At 43.6% G+C, this 26,222-nt stretch overlaps 1 protein-coding gene across 3 annotated transcripts in view; it reads right to left on the bottom strand.

The window, feature by feature from the left end:
* Positions 1 to 26,222, bottom strand: part of SMOC1 (SPARC related modular calcium binding 1) — a 184,405-nt gene that overhangs the window by 22,185 nt on the left and 135,998 nt on the right. For all 3 annotated transcript variants that reach the window (XM_067557820.1, XM_067557821.1, XM_067557822.1), the window contains exons 8-9: positions 6,950 to 7,142; positions 3,866 to 3,948 (exon numbers count right to left, since the gene is read on the bottom strand). In XM_067557820.1, the coding sequence (XP_067413921.1) occupies positions 3,866 to 3,948; positions 6,950 to 7,142 (276 nt within the window). The remainder of the gene's footprint in view (positions 1 to 3,865; positions 3,949 to 6,949; positions 7,143 to 26,222) is intronic.

The raw sequence follows: 26,222 nt of genomic DNA, 5'->3' as shown, positions 1-26,222 counted from the left end.
TCTCACTAACACAGAACACCATTGTCAACATTATCTGTATTCCCCTATGCTCACACACGACCCATGACAAAGATCTAGAAACTAACCACAATCGCTTTGACAGCTGAAAGTGACTTACAATAATTTGCAACTAAATTCCTCCTTTGCAGTAATACAGGCTCAATTTTCTGCAATACCCAATCAAAGGGAAACAATCACTAGCACATCCCCATATTATTTATATTACACACTCACCCGCCCTTCGGCATTCATTTGGCATGCAGTCCAGAAAATGTCAGCAACGTAAAGGGTAAGCTGCTATGGCAGCCAGAGTTGATCACTCACTTAAAAGAGCTTTTGTTACAGAAAGGAGAAGGTTGAAAAACTGTTTGCTAGAAGTCGATTCCCAAGGGTCTCAGCATCTCTCCCTCTGCTGGAAGTAGCAGCGTTGCTCGCAGATAGCAAATGACTAACTCTCCTCCTTTATTCCGGTTGTTGTGGAAGCAGCCATGATATGATTTGTATAGCATTGTGTGTGTGTGTGTGTGTGTGTGTGTGTGTGTGTGTATTTTTCTCCCCATGGCATCTGCAGGATCTTTTATCAAGGGCAAAGAATGTAGTGCCTGCAGTAATGTAGGTTTCAAAGGATGCTTGACCCTTTGGACAACCTCACAGAGTTCTCCAATAAAGGGGTCCCTCTCAGACAATTAAGAGTAATTGGGAGGATCGCTCTCATGTTTGGCTTTGGGGTATTACTCAGCTGGGGGAAGCACATAGGAATGGGAAAGTAAGAGACTGCCTTATAGCTCTCTTCTCCTTCCCTCACTCCTTTGGTGTGAATATATGGATCACTAATGGCTCATCATACCTAAAAGCCCAGCTAATTCACAGCAGCTGTAATAGAAACCTCCATCCAGCCTGAATCAAATGGAATGGTATGATGAAACTACCTACAATGGCATGTAGCCAGTCTGCAACTACTAATAGCAAATATCCCCAATGGCCAAAGATGGGACACTAGATAGGGAGGGCTCTGAGTTATTACAGAGAATTCTTTCCCAGGTGTCTGGCTGGTGGGTCTTGCCAAAATGCTCAGGGGCCGATTGATCGCCATGTTTGGGGTCGGGAAGGAATTTTCCCCTGGGCCGAATTGGCAGAGACACTGGGGTGGTTTTTTTTGTTTTGGTTTTCGTTTTTTCCTTCTTTCCTCTGCAGCGTTGGGCACAGGTGACTTACAGGTTTAAACTAAACTAGAGTAAATGGTGGATTCTCTGTAACTTGAAGTCTTTAAATCATGATTTGAGGACTTCAGTAATTCAGCCAGAAGCTATGGGTCTATTACAGGAGTGGGTGGGCGAGGCTCTGTGGCCTGCGCTGTGTGGGAGGTCAGACTAGATAATCACAATGGTCCCTTCTGGCCTTAGAGTCTAGAAATGGAGTCACAAGTGAACAAGTCACAGCAGTTCTCAGAGAGTTTGCAGCTGGGGTCTGCAACTCCCTGAGGGAGGGTTTCCCTGAGCAGCAATGACAGTAATCATAGTGCAAATCAACGCACCCAAGAATTCAGCTGAAAGTTGCCTAATGCATCTGGGAAGGAAGAAAAGGGAAGCTGCAGGGGATACACATTAGCAGAATCTGCCATTGAGACCATACTTCAACTGTGCCACATTATGTAGTCCCTTTCCCATTACATATATTTACATTCCCATTACATATATATCCCATTGTATGGGGAGGACAAGCAGCCCAAATTAATTGTACCTGGGAGTTTAGGAGGTTTAGGCACTGTGAGTGACCACCTACAGTAATTGAGAGTGGGGCCTAGACAGGAGCAATCCATCCCTTCCCAAGTCCCCTTTCCTTGATGCTCCATGAAAACTCAGGCAGGGAAAGTCTCCTCAAGCCCCACCAAGTATCCGGGGCAGAGATCCTCTACCTCAACCCTTCATTGATCGATTCCAAAAACTCATTCATTTGCTTCACTCATTGAGGAAATATCCTTGAAAACAGGCTCTATGTTTCAGAACCATTGTAGCTTGTTACTTATGGGGCAATGATTCTTCCCCAGGCCCAAGATACCCTGGAATGCCACTTCCACACAGTGTATCCCCTAGAACATGCCGGTGAGGAGGACCTCTTTGTATAATGTGGAGAGTGGAATAAGGTCCTCTCCGTGATTACTGGGCAGTAGGAGACTGGATCCTCTCTGTTTCCCCCAAAACATGTTGAGCATTAGGGCGCACACTGCCCATTTCCTCAGAGAATGCCATGCGAAGAAGTAGGGCCTTCTGTCTGTTTCCCCAGGGCACACTCTTCCTCCAGCATAATACACAATTTGTGTGTGTGTATTTAGGCATTGCACCTCTGATAAATTGATTTTTAAAAGTGACTTTGCCTTCCTTACGTTTGTCCTGCCTTGGCTTTTCTTTCACTCCACTTTTCCCTTCCCTTCTGCTGAATCTTCTATCTTTTCTGGTCTTTTTCAGCATTAATTTCTTTATTCTAGTTTTCCTGTAAAGTTAATGAGCAAGTTGTTCTTTCCTTTCCTTTTTGCCTTCTGCCACCTAGTTCTGTTTTGTTCTCTCCTTCCTTAAATTGTGTTATTTCAATTTCTCCTCCTCCCTTACCCAGTTTCTCTCAGCCTCCTCCTACTCTATGAACACTTCTCTCTCAGCACATTACTTCGACTTGCTTCTCTCCCTCTCTTCTTCCATCTCCAGTCTCTGCACCAATCATTCTTCTGTTCTCATACAGCTGTATTTTCATATATGCACAGCCATGCACACAGCTGTTTTCCTTCACACACACACTGGACTGGGGAAACCTTGCAATTTCAGCCCATGTCCAAGTTTCTTACAAATGAAGGGAAGGTGCCAGTTTTCACTCTCCCTCTTCAAGGGGTTGGGGGAGGAGGCAATTAGAGCACACAAAGGTGGACTATGAGCAATTTTCATCCTCTGCCCTCAAGTGGTGTGGGACCCACCTCTCTCTCTCTCTCTCCCCCCCTCCTCTCTCTCACACACACACACACACACACACACACACACACACACACACACACACACACACACGTAATTTTCACCCATTACTCCAGGGGGAAGACCATTCTGAGTTGTAAGGAAAGAGGTGAGAGTCTGGGATTGGGTGGCCAGGAGCAGCTCCAGACCAAGTTGAGCCCTGTAGCAGTCAGGGATGAGGGAGGAACTGTACGGGCAGGCTGGAAAGGAGTGATTCAGCCCACCTAAGCTGAGCAGCCAGTGTTGGTCAAAGCATCGGCGTGTACCAGGAGCGCTACTGACCTTCATTCGCATTAGTAGCAGGGGACTTGTTGTTGGCCAGTAATTGCCAACTATGTCACCCCTGATAGACACAGTGGCCCCCGGGAGCAAATCTAGGTGCTGCAGCTGTGAAAGTGTCACTGATTAGAAAGAAGAGGCCTGTCCAGGCAAAGGTTCAAAGATGACCTTTCTCATGCTTGAACCCCTCTGGTTCCCAGAGCCTGACTGAACAAGAGATGGATTGGATTATTTTCCTGATGCCATTTTTCTTTCAAAGATATGTCTCTGCTGTCAGTATTTTGCTTTCAAATGGTAGAGACGCCCCAGAAAGAAGAAAGCAGGCAGTCAACAAGCCAACCTATAGGAAAATGTCATGCTATTCCGTCCCCCACTGTAAGCTGGTACTGGCTGTAGGGCATGTTCTGGGTTGGACATCAAAAGGTGAAGAGAGCACAAAAACAAACAAACAAAAAAAAAACCCAGAGAGAAAGCCCATGCTAAAAATGCATTCATATGGCAAATGTCCATTCTCCTAAACAATGCATGGACTTTCCCCTTCTCTCACTTAAACAGCATTAAAGACAGACCAACAACTGCTCCACTCTAACCTGGAAGCTCCCGGTCCTTGAATGGATCATCCATCTCTGTGCTCTTCGATCGGGCATCGCTTTCACACACTGGGGTCTCATAGCTGGAAAAGGAAGAGGGGAAAGTCTTTCAATCATTTGATATAGTTTCAGAGACACCAGATGGTCATTGAGATGGTGAACATTTCAATCTCGTCTCATCAGCTCAGTGCAAAGGACACAAAAAAACCAGGAATCCGGGTGAGAAATAAATTGACTCAAAACTCAATCTGCATATAACCAGGGTGACACTGGTAGGAATAGGGAAGCACTGAGAGGAGCTAGCGTGAATGTGACCTTGCCTTCTATCCTAGGCTTCTTCCCTTTGCTTGTTGGAGAGCTGTCAACCCTTGCAGTCCTCAAGAATTGTTCACCACCAGTGATTGCCTAGATGGTAGAAGTGGCCAAGAAAATCTTTTGAACTTCAGCTGGCCAGGAGGATATGCCCATTCCGCTCAGATGCAAGCTTCACCCCAGCAAGCTAGACATTCTGAAACCTTGAGGTAGGGTGAATGCAATGTGTTGTACCTTGCCCTGATCCAGAAGATCACCTGCAGAGTACATATTTCAGCATGCAGCAGCCTGTCTATTAAATAGAGCAAACCAGTAACAGCATCTCCAGGTGCTATACTAGCTGCCAGTTCAAACAGTTCAAGTTCCGGTCCTTCTCTTCAAAGTTTCAAAGAGCTCAGAATTGAGCTCTCTCACTCTGTCCTTCTCTACAGCAGTGGTGTCCACAGAATCCCTACCACTAACAGATGCAGGTTCAAACTCAGAGAGGCCAGCTATCATCACTTGCTAGTCCCACAATTTGTTCCTGTGGAGCTTTCAAGTTATGTGGTGGAAAGGATCCCTCGTGGAGAGCTTTCCAATGCACAGGAACATAAAGATTTCAACATGGAACCTGTTTCTGTATTGTAATCTGATTGCACATGAAGTTTTCAACACTGAGTTTTCTAGATCAGTACTAGCCATGACAACAACTTAGGGTCAGACTATTCCTGGCCACTGCACGGATACACAAGGGAGGGGATAATTCAAGCAACTTTCTTCCCTGTGTACCACCCAGGCAATGGCCAGGGACAATGACATGACGCAGCTTGTCTCCTCTGAACACAGGGACTATTTTGTTCTAGTGCCGCAGGGCTGCAAGCCAGCTCAGAGAGAAGGTAAAGGAAGAAGGCAGGACAATGGCTTTGTTCCTCCTCTGGGCAGAAAAAAAAGAAACATGCTGTACCATCCTAAAGGATGAACAGCAGTAACACTCCCCTTGGGCAGAAAAGGGCTCCTGAATTTCCTCCTACGGAGACCCTGCTCCTTCTCATGGGGCTAGTCAATGCAACTGTGCCCTGAGTGCTATGGTTCAGTGGTTCTCAACCAGGGATATGCATGCCCTGGGGGTACGCAGAGATCTTCCAGGGTGTACCTCAAGTCATCTAGATATTTGCCTAGTTTTACAACAGGCTACATAAAAAGCACGAGCGAAATCAGTACAAACTTAGATTTCATACAGAGGATGACTTGTTTATATTGCTTTATATACTGCACACTGAAATATAAGTACAGTATTTATATGCCAATCAATTTATTTTATAATTATATGGTAAAAATGAGAAAGCAAGCAACTTTTCAGTAATAGTGTGCTGTGACACTTTCGTATTTCATGTATGATTTTGTAAGCAAGTAGCTTTTAAGTGAGATGAAACTTGGGGTACACAAAATCAGACTATTGGAAGGGGTACAGGGAAAGGTTGAGAACCACTGCTATAGTTAGTACCACTGCTGCTAACCTCAACCACAGCTACCACCACCACCACCACCCAGGAAAATTATGTTTTCAAATGTCTATAACTCAGTGGTGATGGTCTTTTCTTTGCAGATAAAAACCAGGCCCAGTCCTCAGAGAAGACCAGCCATCCTCAGCATTTCAAATTGTAAAGTTCAGCTGTGTTTGAACTTTGTGAGCACAGAAAAGATTCTTCAAATGTAGTTTATATGGGCAGTGGGTGTTTACTTCACCTTTGCATTGACTCTCACAATTTACTGGATTCTACAAAAAAAAACAAAAAAAACCCCAAAGCGAACATGGAAAATTTCAGCCAGAGGGGTGTATTTTTCAGAACATTAAGAAAATGTGAAAACAGTGTTATAATGAAGGCCTTGACAAATCCCGAAGTTTGAGGGGTTCTGCTACACATGCTATCAAAGGTCCTTTCCTCCGTGCTTCACTGAGTCCAGTACACACAACTAGAATGAAATATACATTTCCACTTCAAGGACAGTGCACATCAGTGGGATTAAAGAAGTGTGCGTTCCCATGGGCAAACACACACACACGCACGCATTTCCTCTTCCTCTGTCCCTCACCCTGCAAGTAATAATACTTAGCACTTCTATAGTACTTTTCATCCCTAAGCCCCCCAGAGCTTTTCAGCTATCCTTATCCTCCTTTTACAGATGGGGAAACCGAAGCACAGAGAGGTGAAGTAACTTGACAGTGAATCAGTGGCAGAGCCAGGAAAAAGAACTAAAGTTTCCCAATTCCCACCCCCATGCTTAATTCACCAAGCCACGGATGCCCCCTGTGCTGAAATAATGGCAAAGACTAGAAAAGCACAGGGTGTGACAGAATAGGGAGGTCCTTCCTAGTGTATCTGTACTTCTAAGTGTAACTGTGTGCGTGTTCTGTTGAAATTGTTATTTTACTTTGCCCTGTAGTTAAGCCCTGACAAATTCAGTGCATGTAACAGAAATATGTTATACTAATTGGTCTATTTGGCTGTAGACGGGACTGTGTCCAGGGAGAGGGGAAAACATTAAGAAAATATGAATAGTCGTTCAGACAAGGCGGCTTAAGCAGCTAACTCAGGCCCAATTGCGTTGGTTGCTGACTGGAGCATTGTCTACTGCTGTAGACAGGAAACTAGACTAGGTAACTCTAATCTCTTCTGGTGTGGCAATTCCCGGGTTCTTTGGTTTCCTTGTTTTCTCCGAACTGGTGCCGTCTCCTTCACAGTTATTTCACTCCGTACCCTGCAGGCCATATTCAAAGCAAGTAGCTCTTACCGGGTAGATGTACCAGGCAGGGGGCGCCCGGTGTCCACCAGGACGCACCAGCAGTACCCTGTGGACTGATGACACTGCACGGGTTTGTACAGCCCCCCAGGAGCACACTCTGGGATGACAATACCCTCCCGGGGGTTCTGCCTGGTCTCATCCAGGGCACTCTGTCTCTCCTGGTCACATGAGTGAACTTTCTCTGGAAAAGAAAGGAAAACAGAAACGTCACCCTCTGCAAGAAACCAGGGCTTCAGGGCAACTCTCAGACCTCAGCCTTCAGGATGCTAGTCAGACCTGGATCCAGGAAGGCTAGATCTCTGTTCCTTCACCAGGAAACGCCAATATCCCAAGGAGTTTCCCAGCATGCACCGGGATCAGTGTTGGATACTGGATCTGAAACCCTCCTCCTATTAATGACAGTGGCATTCCCAAGGTTTATGGACTAGAGCTGCCATCTGGTGGCTGTCATTTCTGCAGGAGGCCAGAAGTGTGATAGGGGCAGCTACTCAGTGCCCCTTCACCCAAACACTCCTGTTCTCAGAGCAGACAAAATTATTGATTAACACTGTGGTGTAACTGTAGCTTTGAGTGAAATATTCCCATAAATTCTATTCGCAAACATCCAGGGTCCTTCAGTCTTTACTTCTTTAATTGGGGTGCTCAGAAATAGAGATGAGGCCCCCCAAATAGCTCCTTGTCCAGCACGCTTTGGAGTAATAGTGAGAGAAGAGAGCCCAGTTCCCCTTCCCCCAGTTCTGCCCTTCCAGCACACCCTGTGGTAACATCATGTTACCTTCCAGTCAGGGATGATTCTAAGGGCGGGCGGACAGGCAGGCAGGGCAGACACCCCTAATGCCAACTTCCAGGGAGTGCCAAACCATTATGCTGCTTGGCTTTTTAGGGGAAGGTGGGCATTCCAGTGCTTGTGAAGGGGTACGCCAAAAACATTTTCCACCCTGGCCATCAAAATAGCTACGGCCACTTCTGCTTTCAGTATATCCTAGAAAGTGTGCATTTATTACATACCTTGGGGGAAACAGAGAGAGGAGGTCCCATCCCATCACCCCTCCCTCGGGCATGGAAAGGGTGTGCTATTGCTTCCTTACTTCCCAGTACATCCTGGGGAACAGAGAGGGCCCCTAGGCTTCCCTCTCCCCCGCACAGTATACCCTTGGAGACCAGAGAGAGGACCTTGTCCCTCTTTGTCCTACTATACAGAAAAAGGGCTTCCTTATCGACACCATCCACTAGGGAGCAGATAAATTAGATGGCATGCACCAGGGAACAGACCATTTGGAAGCTTCCCCTAGAGTCATCCGGGAACCTGGAACCTTCAAAGCTCCAAAAGGTCTGGCTCCTATAACATGAGTTAGAGGAGAAACTCATTTAGCTGGCATATGTAGTAGACTGCTGTGCTCTATATGGATCAGCCACTAAAGAGGGATGAGACACACACTTTACAAACCTATTACGTTTACACCCATTTAACGGAAACAGTTAGAGAGACATTCTGGTTTGTTGGAAGACCTCAGATATGTCCATCTGACCTTTGAACTGAGGGCTGAGAAACTTGTTGCTTCAAGTTCTCTAGTCACCTAAGGAATTTAGAAAAAAGTGGAAGACAAGACTTGACATTCTTAAGGTTAATAATAAAGAACACCCCAATACATTTGCTGGATTTTTAAAAAATATGCATGATAATGATAAAAAGTGGGAACACAAATGCTCCCCTCCTCCCTTTTGCAGGTCACTTTAATAGGCCATAATGCCTGAAATCCTTTACCATGCCCAAGGACCACTTCAAGTTTTCAGGAAAGAAAATAACTCAGAACCCTGACAGGAGGTGACTCAACCTGAACTTGCAGACATTTTGATGGTCAGTTGGAAGACATGGCATTACACAACTGTCTGCTCTTTATTTTTTCTTGGGGTGAGGGGGAGAGGGGGAAGGGAAGAAATAGAGGGAAGGAAGATGCCAACCACAGAATTAGTCTGGCAGTTCTGAATGGAGTTATTGGGCACAGATTGCTTTGGTTACCAGAGGCCAACTGGCCATGATTTCTAATTGTAACAGAGCAGCCAAAGAAAGAGGTTCCAAGAGACCATACAATGTCCTTCATCCCAAGCATTTCAGACCCTCCTCAGGGCAGTGAAAGAAAGACTCTTCAACTTTGTCACACACAAATCCACACAACCAAGCTTTAAAATAAGAGCTTTAACTATGTGCAAGTTTGACTCAGCCAGAAAAAAAACCAAAAAAAAACACTTGATTGGCAAGGAGTAGGAGGAATAAAATCAACACAACTGAAAGGGATCAAGTCTCAGCTGATATTTAAGCTGACTTCACTTTGCTGACAGATTTCACATCTTTAAAAAAATTGTGACTGTTCCCGAGCTGTATGCAGACAGAGGAGTCATTCAGTAAGAGGTCTGCAGGCTTCTTAACAAATCAATTACATCACAACGGGCCAGCTTACTCAAGGTCCCTGCCTGACAGCAATTTACACCTTGACCATCGGGTGAGAGGGTAATTCATTTAGTTCGATGAAGCAAACATGACAGCCACAATTCCATGCCTATGATCACCTCATTTTTGATTAATTCACTTTATTTAATAACCAAAAGAAAAAACTCCATTGAAGAGAAGTGCATTCCAGACATTTTTCTGTCCAAATCCCCAAAGTTTCTTCAGTACACAAATTCTCTTGAGTCCTTTGAGTCTTGCAAAACTGGCACTAAAAGTGTCTTTTAGAAAAATAAATAAATACCAACGCTTTTTTTGGCCCTGCACAACAACATATACAACTTGTTATAAATTAATCACTTTTCTTCTTTAGTAAAAAGGAGAAAGTGTCTTTTAATCAGTCATAGCCTTAGCTTATACATCTATACAGTACTGAGTATATCACTGTGCATATACACACACACAGACACAGTGCACAAGTGTACATTCATATACACGTGTGTTTGCATTAGACCAGTGGCATTTAAAAAACATTTACTCTCTGCACAGTATACTGACAAGAGAAATGTGGGGGAATGGATAGCTCAGGGAACTCCTAATGGAATACAGAACTAATTGATAATCACTACCATTTGATGGGTGTTTTATGGTTTATGTTACAGCTACACAGCAAAAAAACCAACCAAACAAAAGAAACCCCACAGCAGCAAGTCTCAGAACCTAGGTCAACCAACCCGGGCTCACGCTATGGAGCTAAAAATAGTGATATGGATGTTTAGGCTCAGGCTGGAGCCTGGACTCCAAAATCTGGTGGGGTGGGAGAGCCTCAGAGACTGAGCTCCAGCCCAAGCCCGCGCCTCTACATGGCTATTTTTAGCCCCATAACACAAGCCCGGTGAGACCAAGTCAGTCAACCTGGGTTCTGAAACTTGCTACCACAGGAGGTTTTTTGGGGTTTTTTTTGCTGTTTAGACACACCTAGTGAACTGAATTTAGTGGCCTTTGTTTAGTTCATGGCAAATAGGTGTCCACGTCACAATAAATACCATCAGAATTGGCACTTATTGGCTCCTTGCTAGCAATCTCAGCAGAAAGTACAAGTGCTGAATGGACCATGGAAACTGTATTTCTCTCTCCCCCAAGACTGTCTAAACTAAGAAATTGTGTAGCAATCATTCTCTACTGTTGGTGAAAACTGAGATGCAGGCAAGGTCACAATGTTAATTTTACATCTTTTAGACAACACTATGATGAAAAAACGGCAGAACCTTATCTATACTTCAGCATCCATCATAGGCATCACCAAGGGGGAATTATGGCTATGAAGCTTGCTAATGTAGAAGAGATTTTATAGGAGTTTCCTACAGACAAGTCTGAGGCACTGTTCAATGGACAGAGGACTCCAGTGTCACTCTGGAATGACTTCCTTCTCCAGGAGTCACTCTGGCACCTTTCACTAGAGTTTAATAATAAAAAAAAAAGATAGGACTATTATTTAAGTGAATTAACAGTTAGGCCTAATCCAACATCAACTGAAATCAACGGGAAGACTCCCAATGACTTCACAGGAACTGGATCAGGCCCTAATATGCAGATGTTTTTTCTGGGAAACCATCTCACTGGCACCATATAATCTAAGTGCAACATGTGACAGAGGGAAGGGCATCTAGAACGTCCAGCTTTGTATGAACCCATGCATAGAGATGGATGCAAAACCGCTTTCATGGCCAAACATATATATACAAAAATCACATCTACTATGATATATTATATACACACACGTGTGCACACATACACAAAAGCTGAGGTGCACACCCAGGTTTTATTCAGTTTTCTTCTGCTGTGTTGGATATGTCTGAAAGGCATCACAAGATTTTTAACATGGAAAAATGTTTCTATAAAAATCAGATGGCAAGGTCATGCTGACCTGCACCCTCCTGTATAGTTATTTTTGAAAATGTCAGTTTGTTGGAAAATTACAAGATATACTTTGCAATTTAGATACAATATATATTTCAAGACAGTTTTTAATTGTAGTATGGGAATGTGAGAGTAACTGGCTCAGAGGCAAATCAGCCAATGTGCAAGTAGCTAATGCTGGTTTATTTGTGGGCGAGGAGAATGTGCAGTTGCAGAGGAGCTGCTTCCTATTTTGGGGAAAATGTTTATCTAAACGCCCATGGTAATAGCAGTTTGTGTATAGCAACCTTACAAGTTAAACTGAGTTTTTTTCCCCCTCCCTTTCACTTTAACAATACTAGGAGCTAACAACTGTGTACAGTAACCTCCCCAATTACACCACAGCTGTGAAATAGGACTTAGAGCAAAAATGCCACTACCTGCTACCAAATATCTGTTAAATAAACATGTCCTCGGGTTTCATCTTTAATACTATCATTAGGCATGAATAGAATTTGCAAGTGATGCAAAATCGTGAAGAGTTGCCAACACCTGCAAGAATAGATAAATAAAACAAAAAATACTGAGGGGTGTCTAGATATGGCACTGTGCAGTTATAGCAGTGGTTGATAGCCAGATAAATAAGAATAGACGTATTACAAAAGTAGAAGACAAAATGAAATTCAACTTGGACAAAGATATGAAGGGGAAGTAAACATTTTATAGGAAAGAGTCTCTTAGAAAGCAGTAGTGTAAGTTGATTGTAGAGTTGATTGTGGACAGCAAACTAGATAGATTTTTGCAATGCAATATGTTAGCAAAAGAAAAGGCCATTGCTATCTGGAGTCAGATACATGGATGCATTGTACCACAGAGCAGGAAGGCCCCTGAGCACTTGTGAGACTGCTCCTCAGCTAGCGTTAATTTGGCACAACTCAGTTGACTTCACTGGTTTATACCAACTGAGGGTCTGACCTTCTGTGCTCATTTCTAGTCACTTTATTACAAGAGATATGTGGAATTCAGGAAGTGACAATGAGTAAGAGGTTCGAGTGATGGATTTATTAGGAAAGAATGAGAGAATTAAGGGTGGTATTTTCAGAAGCACTCATCATTGGCCAAACTCCATTCTTATTGAAATCAATGGGAGTCTTACAATTGATTTCAACAGGAACAGAATTAAATGGATGCGGAGAGAAATCCTGTCCTAAATACGTGTAAACTTCCACAAATGGTAACGACAAGGGGCTATGATAACCAACACCACTAATGGAGAGGAATTGTTTAGACTGTTCCAACCCCTTAATCCAATGCAACGACATACTATTACAACAATAATGTATACTTCTACAGCATTTTCCACCCAAAGATTTCAAAGTGCTCTACAAACATTCAATGAATTAGCCTCAGACCTCCCTGAAGAAATGAGCAGTACTCCTCCCATTTTAAAGAGGAGGAAACAAAGGCACAGAGGGATTAAGCAATAGGCCCAAGGTTACACACAGAGTTGGTGACAAAGCCCAAGCAAGAATTCCAATCTCCCAGGTCCCAGTCCTGCACTTTAACCATGAGGACAAGCTTGCTCTTAACAGGAATATAAAACATAGGCTGCAGGAGCTCCTGATAACCAGTTACAGTAAAGAACAGTTTCACTGATGGAAATGGTGGACTCCCCCTTGCTTGAGACATTTAGAACTAGACTGGAGAACTGTGACTGTGCTAGACACCAAGCTTACATTGACAGTGAATGGAAGATGTCCAAACAGATCTCCTGTGTCTCTAGGTTTTTTAATTTGATGAACCGCAGGAGACATCTTCAAGATCTTGGTCAGTGGAAACTTTGGACTGGCAAGTAAGCTGTGAGCCGGACACCAGCTATAAAATTAATCTGCAGCCCAAAAAAGAAGCTTGTCTTCTTAATGAAGTGCACCGTGTCTACGAGCGTGATTCCATACTTGAATTAGCAGGAGTTATAGGTACCAAGAGACACAAAAAAGGGAAAGAAGAAGAAAGGCTTTGCTACATTTAAAACATGTATATAGCTACATCTGGTGAGAAGAGAGCATTTAAGACAGTGAGTTGATGGGAGCGTGCTGAGTTAGAGGCTACCCAGGATCAGCAATAATACTGTAACCATTTTGAAAAGAAAGACACTATCATGTTGTCCTATTTTCTGCTGTGACTTGTGACAGCCGTCAGCACAAAAGCCCAATAACACTGCCAAACTGCTGCTGCTGGGAAATGAAACCTTTGGGAATCAGCAAATCGAGATTCCATTACCCAATGACAGCGAGCAAAGGAGGGCGGGGGGGGGTGTGGGGAGGGGTGGTGGGGAGAGTTACTGGCAGAAATATCCATTTTACTGTAGCTGCTCAGCTCTGAAATGCTAACTACTTGTTATTTTTCACTCTCGACTGCTTTTACCACTTTAAAACTTTTTAAAAACTGGCATCTCTGAGCTACTGCAGGAAAGATGGGGACAGGACATCTCATGTTGTGGCTTACTCATGAAACAAATTTTCCCTAGCAATGATCTTTTGAGACATGCATCATCACATTCCTAAAAGGTCTCTTTCTCCCTCACACATTGAGAAATGCACTCTCTGACACATACCTCTAACATCTCCATGCAGAAGCAGAAGTGGACTGATGAGGTAAGGGACTCATCCACAGTCTAATTAGCCAGCTGATTACTAAAGAGCTGGGGAATTTGGTTCTGCAAGGCAGAGCTGGAGAAGAGCAAATGCCAAGAAGCACTAGTAAAATATATGACAGGAGAGTGTCTACTTAGGCTCCTGCTCAATGGGTATATAATGTTTCATAAATGCTCAGTAGTTAAAACACCCCTCAAAGATTTGCCCAAAATTTTTCTGTGTCATACTGTCTCAGCAACAATTGCTTCTCCTACTCGACAGAATAGGTGAGCTTTAGAAAGCAAGTAGTCACTGAGGTCTGAGGGGAAAAAAGAAAAAAAATCAGGATTCTAGTCCCAAGCTCAGTGGAATGTGCATATGGACAACCAGTTGAAGGAGAAATTCAACGTTCTATTGTTAGCTTTGCCACAGACTTGCTGTATGGGGAGGGCAAGTCACTGAAAACATCCATGCCTCAGTTTCCCAGCACTTACATGGCTCTTTTAAAACTACATTTATCAATGAAATTGAATGGAAGACACCAATACTAAGACTTGTGTTACTAGTGACAAAGGTAGCTCTGGTGCTGGTCAGCCAGCCAGCCATGTTATCCAGACCCATGAGTTCCAACTAAAAGAGATGAGAGGCTACGAGGAATGGGAGGAAACTGGCCACATAGCGCAGGTCAGTCTGTGCTACCCAATTCTGGAGCCAAGATGACTCAAAGCATACCAACAGCTACCCAGAATATTCATATCTACAGAACTGCTTCTCTTGGAGTGTTTTTGCACCGCCTTGTAAAGTGCTTTTCTCCACAGTCAGACACGTGTGCCTGTGTCCTAAGAGCAACATGCACCATCTTCTCTCCGGCTTTGGCACTAGGATTTCCTCACGAGCTGTTGCCCCAGCATTCCACCTGCAGCCCAACTCGGAAACCTGCAGATTCAACTGCAGACAGAACCTGGAGGGCCAGCTACAGAATCACTGTGCAGAGCTGGTATTTACTTCGTAGCGTACGGCTTGCCCATGGACAGAGGGACTGAACACTGATCTCTTGCCCGCTAGCATATTATCAACAATGCTGCACTATGCAGCCAACCCAGTTGAAATAGCATTTATTTTAAATTAAAAATTATATCTTATCTTGCCAGTGGCAGCTAACTCCCAGGCTCTGCCACAAGATAGGGGGCTAAAGGAGTACAGCAGGTGCTGGTGGCTGGGCTGAAAAGCAGAAACAGCACAGACTTGGAGCCAAGACTCCTCACTTGTTTCTAGCTCTGCCATTGACTCCCTGGCCTTCAGCAAGTGAGGGCCTCTGTGCCTCAGTTTTCCCATCTGTGAAATGGGAATAACATTTACTTATCTCAAAGAGAAGATTAATTCATTGAGCCTGATTCTCATTTACACTTAGGCCCCTTTACAGTGTTCTGGCAGAATTAAGGGGCCTTAAAGTGTAACGTGATGTAAATTACACAAACATCAAGGCTCTTTTAGAATGTCAGAGCAGTGCAAAGGAGTCTTAGTTGAAGTGAGAAACAGATCCATTATGGTTGATAGAGCACTCAACTCCCGGAACAGCAGGTGCCTCTCTGTCCAGCTATGACACTCGGAAGGAATAGACCAGAGAGGAGGAAAATTCCATCCCAGGAAGCAGTTTCAACACACATTGCTGAAGGTTTGCATCCCTTCTACCTTAAAAGACAGAGAAGGATTTTAAATATCCAGGGTGTGTTTGCACCCAAAGGCTGGCAGACCTGGTAAAGCAGCATGGTGAACAGGCACTGGACACCACTCTACAAAGCAGGGATATGGTCGGGGAGCAGAAACAGCCCCTTCTGTTTTCACTAAGAGCACAATGCCAGCTGAGCAAATATCAGCTGTGGGCATAGTATAAATCTCTCCCCACCTCTTACTCATCAGCACCACCACCACCACTCCAGCCGGTTTCAATTTTGGACTGTCAGCCTGGAAGAGCGTTCAGGGTTTATTTTATTTTTTAAGGTTAAAAAAAAAAAACATTCCCTGCAGGTGTCCCCCCTGCACACATTCAACATTCAACTGTCCTTGCTTTGACTGTTAATCTCTCAGCAGACAAAGGCGGGGGGGGGGAAGGGGGGGGGGGGGCACGCGCGCAAGGGGTTACTGTATTATACAGAAAGCTGCAGAACTTTATCTGTTGATTTATGACATTCAAAGTGCCTTGTAGCAAGTGGCACATCAGACCTAAATTATTCAGCAACACCCACACCCACACACTGCCCTCTACTGATGTGGCAGAGCTGCACCGAGTTATACTGTAATATTAACCAATTACAAAACTACTCAAGATACTGCATAGCCTCTTAGATAGAAGACAGGGGTCAGCAGAAAGGGGCGAAGCATTATCTTGGGGATAAGGGTAGGCTTGCAGAAGGAAGTAGCTGCTACTCAGCCTCTTAAACTGCAAAGGAGTGGTGTGCTATTCTCCTGCCGGGCAGTACTCCTAACTAAGACTTGCAGTCGTAGAGCTCTGTTCTTGCACATTTGAGAAGCTATTGCATGGCAGCCATCTATTCCTGCAAGCCTATCCTACCTACCTTCCAGACAGTCCTTAAACCCCTTCTGTTGACCCATTCACCCAGGCAGGCAGTCACAGAGTCCTTGCAAAGCTTCTAAAACAGCAGCCAGACAAGTTATGGAGCTACAGGACAGCAGGAAAATAACCATATTATATTTACACATGCAGCGTATCATGCTGGCAAAGAGGTAAATTACAGCAACTATTTTGCCTGGCCACATAATCTCATTACACGTAAAACCCTGATTAAATTATAGCTCATTAGAACATTTTGGAAGTTTGTGTCATCCTGTTGACTTGATTGGATTAGCAGTTCATGGTAGATAGAGACTGAGATGCTCTCTTAGGTCCTAGACCACTGAAGTCCACTGCTCTGCAAATGCAGCCTAAAATCCCCAATAGCACAGGTAGACCTGAACTAAAACCCCTTAGCTCAAGTTCCCAAACTTTGTGGAGGTTTGGAGGAAAGCGTCACAACAAGTCTGGTTTTCATTTAGCACCTATTGTGGTTGTGTCTAAGCATTATCTCCATGATGGCCAAACCACAAGCCTGAATTTGAACGCCTCTGAACGGAGAAAACTTGGATCCAATTTCCAAATCCAGCTATGAACAATGCTTCAGGCCAGCTCCACTCAAAGGATGTGTCAGACAGGAGATGGAAACAACAATTGGTCTTAGATGAGCTGTTGTTTTGGGAGGGAGCCAGGGGGTTACTCCATTCCCTTTTGTCTATGCAATTCCCCACCACCCAGTGTCAGCTTGTGGCATATACTTAATTCTTGATTGCTTCCTGTGTGACAACCGAACTCATTTCTTCACTCCCCATTGCTTTTGCTATTCTACTTTAGCTCCCTTTCCACAACTGAGGAATAAGCATTAGACAAATGCTACTTGACTGTAATGAGAAGTTGAAAGGCTGGGTGGAAACACATACAATACTCTTGGGAGAACCCCCCCGTCCCGCTCCCACGCCATTTTTTGTTAGCAACCGGAACTATTGTTGAAGAAAGTCACCTGCCTCTGCTGCCTGCACTATGTAAGAACAACATTGTCCCCAACAGTACTGGGACTAGGGGGCATAGCTGTAGGGTGGTATGTAGGAGACCCTTTTAAACTGATCCAGGCTAATTTGCTTTAAACATGGTTTGACTATCCACTGTGATGGCTACCTTTGGCATCTAGGGTGTGCGCGCACAGGTCTATTCACAGGCAAGGGTGTGTATGCATGAAGGGGGTGGAAGGGCAGACTAGTGTATATATGCCATGCAGGGTCTGTAGTGCATGTGCAGCACGCCGTAGACCTGCCTGTGTGCGTGCTTGTGCGTTGCTGCTAAGGAAATTCTCCCTGCAAGTTCACATAACCCTTTCAATAGGGAACTGCCTTTGTAAAACCAAATTCAGTTATCTCCAACCCCCCCTTGTTGCTGTGGGCCAAGCAGATTCCTGGTGTAATACTCTGGCCCCAGCAGAAGTTCTACAAGAGAAGAATTTGACCCTCTTGTTTTTTGTTTGAATCCTAAATGGAAATCTGTGGGGGCTTAGCAAAAAGCTTGCTCCAATTCCTGCCCCTCTTCTGCCCATCCCCCTCCAGCCCATTTTTCTTAACAGGCAGCTGTGGGGGTAGTAGTTATGACTGTGCCTAGAGTAATTTGTTTTCTTTCTTTGGGGGGTAGAGGAGACAGAATTCTTTGGGAATGATTTATCACTAGCAGGGAGCTTCATTTATTTGCCTAGCTGCATATGGTTTAGCACCTATGGTTGCAAACTGATTAGACGACTAGGTTATTTTTCCCACTTGTATACTTTGCACCTTTGCACAGAGTGGATTAACTGCTCCCTAATGGCACATTATTTATTACTTCGTTTGCTGACTAACTGGCTGGAAAAGGTCCTGGCTCTAGCCATTTCCAGTATCCCTCCACCCCAACTCTCCTCTCAAACACTTCAGGGCTGCTGAAGGATCACACTTGCTAGTGATATATCACTTAAATTCTAACTTTAAATAGCATCTAGGTAAGAGACTCAGGGATTGAGGCTGGCAGCAGCCAAGAAAGGAAGCAGTGACTGGACTGCAGTTGTAATGAGAGAGAGGAGTACATACAGCCAGAAGAGCAGCTGCCTACTCATGCACACATATCTACACAAACACATAATATTAGTGAAGGATCATCACTAGGATTGCTTCTTATCTGCTTCCAAGGCAGGAATTCTCCAGGAAACATCATGGATTAATCATGAAAATTAAACAGCATTGCTAAAAATCAAGGACTTTTTTTTAAAAAAAAATTTAATTTTATTTAAATTAAATACAGATTTATTTTGTAAAAATAAAACCATTTAAAAATAAATTTGAAACAGACAGCCTATGCTTAGGCCAAGATGGACTATAATAATCTAGTAAAATTAAATTAAATACAAAAATATAATATTAAGCTGTATGTGTTTGCTGCTACATTTTAAACAAGTCAGACCACTGAACTGATGGAAGTCACTGGCTAAGCGCCTACACCAGAGTTTGCTGAAGTGCTAAACCACTTTTTTACAGTAGTAGCCTCTGTTGCAGGTGCAGAGAGAATATTTTCTTTATTTAAATTTATTCAACTAGTTTAGTTCAGGACTGGTTCATTCAAAGTTAAAAAAGCAGTTTGAAATTGAAACAGCAGGAAACTTTGTTTTCCTCTTCCACTCCATGAATAAAAACAAGGCATGAGAGGATGACATCTACTAGTTCGAGGAATGTCATGGTGACCAGAACAATCGGTTCATTTCACTAGCTACTGATAATACTTCCTTTGTTTAGTAAATCAGTTATAAACATAAAGATTAAAAAGACTGGGACTGTTCAACTTGGAAAAGAGGTAAGTAGGGATAAGATAGAGGTCTATAAAATCATGAATTGTGCAGAGAAAACGAATAAGGAAGTGTTATTTACCCCTTCATGTAACACAAGAACCAGGGCTTCAACCAATGAAATTAATAAGCATCAGGTTTAAAACAAACATAAGGAAGTGCTTCTTCACAAAACGTACAGTCCGCCTGTGGAATTCATTGCAAAGGGGAAGTTGTGAAGGCCCAAAGTATAACTGGGTTAAAAAAAAGTGGATACGTTACTGGAGGATAGGTCCATCACTGGTTATTAGCCAAGATGAACAGGGATGTAGCCCCATGTTCTGGCTGTCCCTAAGCCTCTGACTGCCAGAAGCTGGGAGTGGATCTCTTGATAATTGCCCTGTTCTGTTTGTTCCTCCTGAAGCATCTGGCACTGGCCACAGTCAGAAGACAGGATACTGGGCTAGATGGACCACTGGTCTGACCCAATATGGCCATTCTTATGTTCTTAAAACATGTTTTGATAAGAAACAAAAAGTTTCTGTATCCAGCACATTTAAGGTAGTTCTATCCAACTAATAAAAAAAATGAAAATGCTCTTTTTGTACAATTGAATTCCAATTTCCAATCAAATGCAGCTTGAAGCAAATCACAAGTAGAAAGTTAACCTAGTAAATAAAAAATGCATCATTCAACATTTTCTAATATAATAAAAATGTAAAAATTTAAAAAGTCTGAATAAATGTGTTTAACTATATATCTGTATACTTATTGAAGCAATTATAGTGTATTCTCCTGGTTAAGAAGCAGCAGCAGCTTTACAACTGTTGGTAACCATAAAAGCACATTGCTTTACAATTAAATACAGCCTTTACAACTATTTAGTGTAGAGGCAGTATTTAGTTGTAAAGCAACATGTTTGAATGGTTACCAATCAGAAGGAAAAATATATCAATATTTTTTAGGAAAATAACTAAAAAGTATATATGCAAAACACAAATCAATCATTTAATCATGATTAAAATCAGTGATTTTAGATCAATCCATCCCTTAACTGAGTGACTTGACATTGGTGAGCTTTTATACCAATGAAGGTTTCACATCAGTGACGGTTGCTTAGGACAGGTTGCTGACTTGACACCTAACAATGGCCAAATGGAAAGTGTTGGGTATAGAAGAAAAAGAAAATAGGGCAAATGACTACACTTGGAAGGCACCAGGGGGGTGGTGATGTGACGTTAGTGTTGTAGTTCAACACTTCTGACATATCAGGCAAATACTGCATAGGGAGGCATGGATCCAAGATATGGGACTGCAGCCAGGAGGCCCATTTGATGGGTGCACAATAGTTATGTCCACAAGCTTTCTGGCCATCTGTTCCCTCCTATCAATCAGACCTCTTTCCTGGTGTGAGAGCTGAGTTTCATTCTCTCTCTCGTTGGCACCCACAGGGACCAGTCATGTTTGAACAGTCTCATATACATGCCAAGAAGAGACGGAGGCTTAGAAACGTAAGACAAAAAAGGCTGGGCCCCAGGTGAGCAGATCTCCAATTTACATGGATTCTCCTGGTTCTGACTGTTTTCGTTTCACTAAAACTAGCTTTGTGCCTAGTTAAATTGTCCCCATCTCCTGCTGCTGCCCTCTCTCGTTTATGTGATGTCCATCTATGCTTGTGCTGGGCTCGAATGTGTCATCTCCCTCTTTTTCAGATGGCAAGCCATTGACTTGTGCCACCTACCATCTAAAGACAGTGTGTGGGATGCCTTATAATCCATTGTATGGTGATGTGGTAAATTCAGTGCGACTGGCAGAGAAGGGTAACATGTTTGGGACAAACTGCCACAGCCAGTCTAACAGCAGGAAGGAGAGGGAGGGAAAGTCATGGTGGCAGCCAAAGCTGGGCCCAACAGAGGGAGCTGGACTCAGAGGTCCTTTAAGTCAGTGGGATGGGGAGAAGGGGAAGTTCCATGAATCATGTGGGAGCAGTCTGTTTGTTGGGGAATGATAAAAAAGCAGATGATAAAACCAGGTTATACCCTCCCCCGGCTGCCCCCAGCCACAGGTGTCTGTCGTGCTTTTCAAAAAAATCTCCTCACCTTCACTGAAGTTCACCAAATACCACCAGGAACTGTGTGGGGTATGCCCATCTGCTCCTACCAGGTGCTTATTGCAACCTTCAAATTCCCAGCCACAAGGACATGAAGGAATTTTCTTCTGACTCCAAATGATAATTAGTTCAACCCACAAACCTGAATGGGGTTCATGGGTTCAGTGCTTCCCCCATCCTTAACAGAACGTAGAGCTCCTGGGTTAGAGTCCAAGCCCATCACTTTCCTGCGGGTTGGTTTTATTGGGAACAAAACATTCAAATGCTCAGTCTAAACTTTCTCCCTAACGTTCCTAGTATTTCCTCCAGAACCTCCTCTGTCCCACCCCTTTTTTATGCTGACTGGACCCACCCGCCACTAAAGCTCAGCGGTAACCATCCTAATTCTTAATGCAGAGCTATAGCATCTGAGCCCCAGGTGACTCAAGAGAAGAGTCCTGTGTTTGTATACAGGGACTTAGTTTGCCATCGTGTTACAGTGAACAAGAATAACCCTGGTTAAGCAAGTACACCATGAGTGTGTCTGTCTCTCTCTCTTGAGAATTCTCACTGTCCCGTGTCCTCATGCAGAAGCTGGGAGGTGTAATTCCCAGCTCGGGTAGATGTAAGCATGCTAACTCTGATTGAGCTAGCACCTAAAAATAGCAGTGTGGATGCTATAGTATTGGTGGTGGCTCAGGCTAACTGCTTGAGTATGTACCCAGAGGCCAGGCGGGGCTGTACGTGAGTGGCTAGCCCAAGCTGCCACCCATGCCACTCGGGTCACATTGACTTTTTTGGGGGCATTAGCTTCAATGTAACTAGTGCATACATGACTACCCAAGCTGGGAATGGCACCTCCCCACTGCTGTGTAGACATACCCTCGGCTGTAACAAGTAAGATGCACACAGCCTAACAAAGGGCATAAACGAAAGCCAGAGGGGGAAAAAGGCTTTGCTCACAGAAGCTACAATGTGTGTATGGGGGTGGGATAAGGGAAACTGAATCCTCACCCCAAAGACTAAATAGACATGGCTCCCTGTTCCCTCCCTTAAGCAGGTTCTGGTCATTTGGAGCTGAACTTTGTAAAGCAACCCAATCTTTGGCAATTCCATCTCACCATGAAGATCTGTGGAGACCAACTGGGGACATCTCCATGTTACACATTGGGGTGTACTATCCCCTGTGGTGTATCTACTGCTGTTGCGCTCTTGCACAACAGACACCCAGCTTTCACAACAGACACCTCATGCCTCCACACAAGATACCTTAAGGATCAGGCTCAGAGTAACTTTAGTTTTAAAAACTAACACATGAATAATACTATTCTAGTTTCTGCACGCTTATTTTTCAGAGTTCATTTACAGCTTTACTCTGTGGTGTGCCGGAACAGCTTCAAAAAGCAGAAAGTTTTTATCAGTGGAAAGCTGTAGTAAAGAATGCCCGGATGGCATCTGGGTGCCAGAGCAGAACAGAAAAACCCACATGGACCTGGGAACCCATTCAAGGAGCAGGATTTAGAAACAAACAGCAATATTCAAAACACACACACCTGTCTTCAGCAGCTAACCTTAATATATTACTCATTCTTCCTTTCACGTAACGTCATGTTCAAAACCCTGGTGACTGCAGAGTATTGACTTGAGACTACTACTGCTGGTTTTCCTAGAGCTGTTTATTTTTCCATGCATGAGCTCATTACATCACCCCTGTGGTTTTCTTAAAGGCTGTCAGGGTAGTTTGGCTACATGGTTAGAATCTCGCTAGCCAAAATCAAATCACTTACTAGCATGAATGGATTTGGAGAAGGCTCAGCTTCAGAAGCGAAGGAGCAGCCATGAATTTCTCAGTGGAGATGGGCACTCCCAAAAGGGCAACCACTGGATTTATTTTCAAGAAAATAAAATGAGTTTTCAGGCATTGCCCCAGAACAAGATTTGTAAAGAACAGCAAGAGCATCTACTATAATAGTGGTTTCCAACCTTTTTTCCCCATTTGTGAACTGCTAAATTTCAAATGCAGATGCAGACCCCTTAAATCTTAGTCTGCGGACCCCCTCTGCAGACCACAGGTTGAAAGCCACTGCCCTATACCATTTCAGGGATTATATAAAGCTGGAGGGAGGAGGGAAAGCAACGTAAGAAGAGCTGCCCCCATCTATATTTTAAAATCACAGCAAACCATTTAAAAGGGCATTCTACACATTTTGCTGGATTGGAAGTAACAGAAAGAAGTGGCATCCAATGGTGAGGCAGTGGGATTTGGTAGAGTGAATTTGGAGCTAGGAGACAGGTAGTCCCAAATTCTAATCCTGATTCTGCCACTGACTCCTTATTTTATTTGTTGCCATGCACTCATCTTTTTGCACCTAGGCTTCTACTTTTGTAAAAGTGGGGTAACTGGGCAGCCGGGAGGATTAACTAGTTGTTACTGTAAAGTGCTAAAAATTATACAAAAGTGTTATAATATGCAATAGACGAGGAAGCTGAGGGAAGCACAAAGAAGGTGGCTGTCAGCTACTCAGTTAACAGAAGCAGAACAAGACTTAAGGCCAGATTGCTGCATCTGGAGATTCGTTAACCAAGTCAGAAGATGGGAAGGTGCTAATGAAGGTGGTTTTGTTTGGAATGTGTTTGTGATGGGGAAGCATTAGCTGAATTTCCATTGCTTTTTGAGTTCCTAGCTTCACAGTTCATCGTCCAGCCCGTTCCTTTCACTTTTATTTTTTATTCATGCGACATCATAATCATTAACTGATGGGAGTTATTGAGGATTGTAACTTGCTTTCTTTTTAACAGCTTCCTCTGAAGCATCTGACATTGGCCAGTCAGAGAAAGGACACCAGATTATATAGACCACTTATCGGATTGGATATGGCAACTCCTATGTTCCTACCATGATGAATGTGGGCACAATGCCACCTTCCTGGGACATCCAATGCCAAGGCAGACTGGATGGACTCACTCTCACACTCACAGAGAGAAAGTGGTATTTGCTTGAGCCCTCCTCACTGCTGAACATGTGGCTAAATGATTATAGGGGATATGAGAACTAGGTAAAGACATTTGAAGAATATGAACACGAAGGAATGAAAGGCTGATTTAAATTGGTACAAGGAGGGGGAGAATCTGGAGTAATCAGAAGAAACAGAGACATGAAATTTAGGCTAGACATCAGGAAAAACACATTGAGGGTGAGTTCTATTAGAAGTTACCATCTACCCTGAAAGCCATGGTGTGATTCCCAGCTCATGTAAAAATAGTAGGGCAGACACAGTAGCAAGGCAGTGGCAGCAGCACAGGCTAGCTGCCCTGAATAGAAACCTACCTGAACCCGGTGGGTACATACTTTGGGCAGCAGCAGCATGGGCTAGCCACCCCAGCAACCTTGGTTACACTACCATTTTTAGTGTAGTAGCTCAGAGAAGAGGTAGTCCAAGCACATATACATGAACTGGGAACCACACTGATAGCTCATAGCATAGATGTAGCCAGAAAACGGAACAGTCTCCCACAGGAAGTGGTGGAAGCTTTATTGCTGGAAAATTACATACTGTAGAGAAGAAACATTCACGTGACTGGGGGGCAAGGATTAGATGACCTAGTTGACCTTTTCCACCTCTAATGTCAAGGACTCTATTAAAATGCAGCAAGAGAATAGTAAATTCCAATGTCTGCTTAACTTTGGGAGCTCAGAGAGGCAATACAGCCAAGCAAGTGCAGAAAGCAAAGCAAACCCCCTGGCAGCAAAACTTCCCTTAAACTATTACAAAAATACAAAGAAAACAAAAACATCTTGTCCAATAAGATCGAAAACTGCTGAAGGCTAAAATTATCAAAAGCATCCACTAATTTGGGATGCCCAATTTAAGACAGATAGGTATCTCATTCCAGGCATGCAAAATATGTAAGCACTTAACATTTGTGATCACATTTTCAAAAGTGTTCCTTATTACCACTACTTAGCTCATATATAGTGCTTTCCTCCCATAGCTTCCAAGTACACGTCTCTGTCCTTTAACACGTGTGACAAAGATCCATAATGAAAAACACCATTAAAAAGCAGGCAGGAAAAAGGAAGGGACCTGAGGGTTGTGTGCTAAATGTGTCAGCTGTTCCATAACCATTGTCATGATCCAGCATTTCCCAAGGTCAGTAATTCATAGTAACAAACATAGATGACTGCAGGTTTGTGTGGCACAGTGCGAAAAATTGAGTCTAGAATTAGCAACTTCCCCCTTACATCCATCACAAGGTATTGGCAAGTACATCAACAATGTTCAATGAGATTATTGAACAGCTCATTTTACCTTGTTGTGGTAGTTGTCTTTTTTGTACTCACTTGAAATTCTCCAGCGGAGAGCTTATTTTTGAGTTAGTAACGTGTGCCCATTACAATCTCTGGGTTCATTTACACTCAAGCAAAAAAAAAAAAAAAAAAAAAAAAACCACACCCACCAATTAAGAACAAAATGAACAAGAGTAAACTCATAAAAGGACCTTCTTCTCAAGCAACACTCCCCCCTTACATATGCAACTCCTTACATAAGGCAGTTTCCCAAGGGAAGGTCAAACTTGATCAGGCCAAGTAAGAATGGTAAGCAAATCCTAGAGTCAAAGTCCCCTTCTTCCCTACTACGTATACCCATTTTCCAGCCCTCAAATTCAGATCTGGGAACTGGAAGCAAGTGTGTCTTATTTGATCTCAGCCGCCAGGTGTGTTGCATAAGGAGTCAGGTGGTTGCTAAAATAGCCAGGACCAAAACCATAAAGGCTTTACACAAAGCAAAACTACCACTTTGGATTG

Source organism: Emydura macquarii, unplaced genomic scaffold, assembly GCF_026122565.2.
Source record: "Emydura macquarii macquarii isolate MOO-44397 ecotype Brisbane River unplaced genomic scaffold, CSIRO-AGI_Emac_v2 contig_1876, whole genome shotgun sequence".
NCBI lineage: Eukaryota > Metazoa > Chordata > Testudines > Chelidae > Emydura > Emydura macquarii.
Note: the sequence above shows the minus strand (reverse complement) of the source record. Positions and strands in the feature narration are given on the sequence as shown.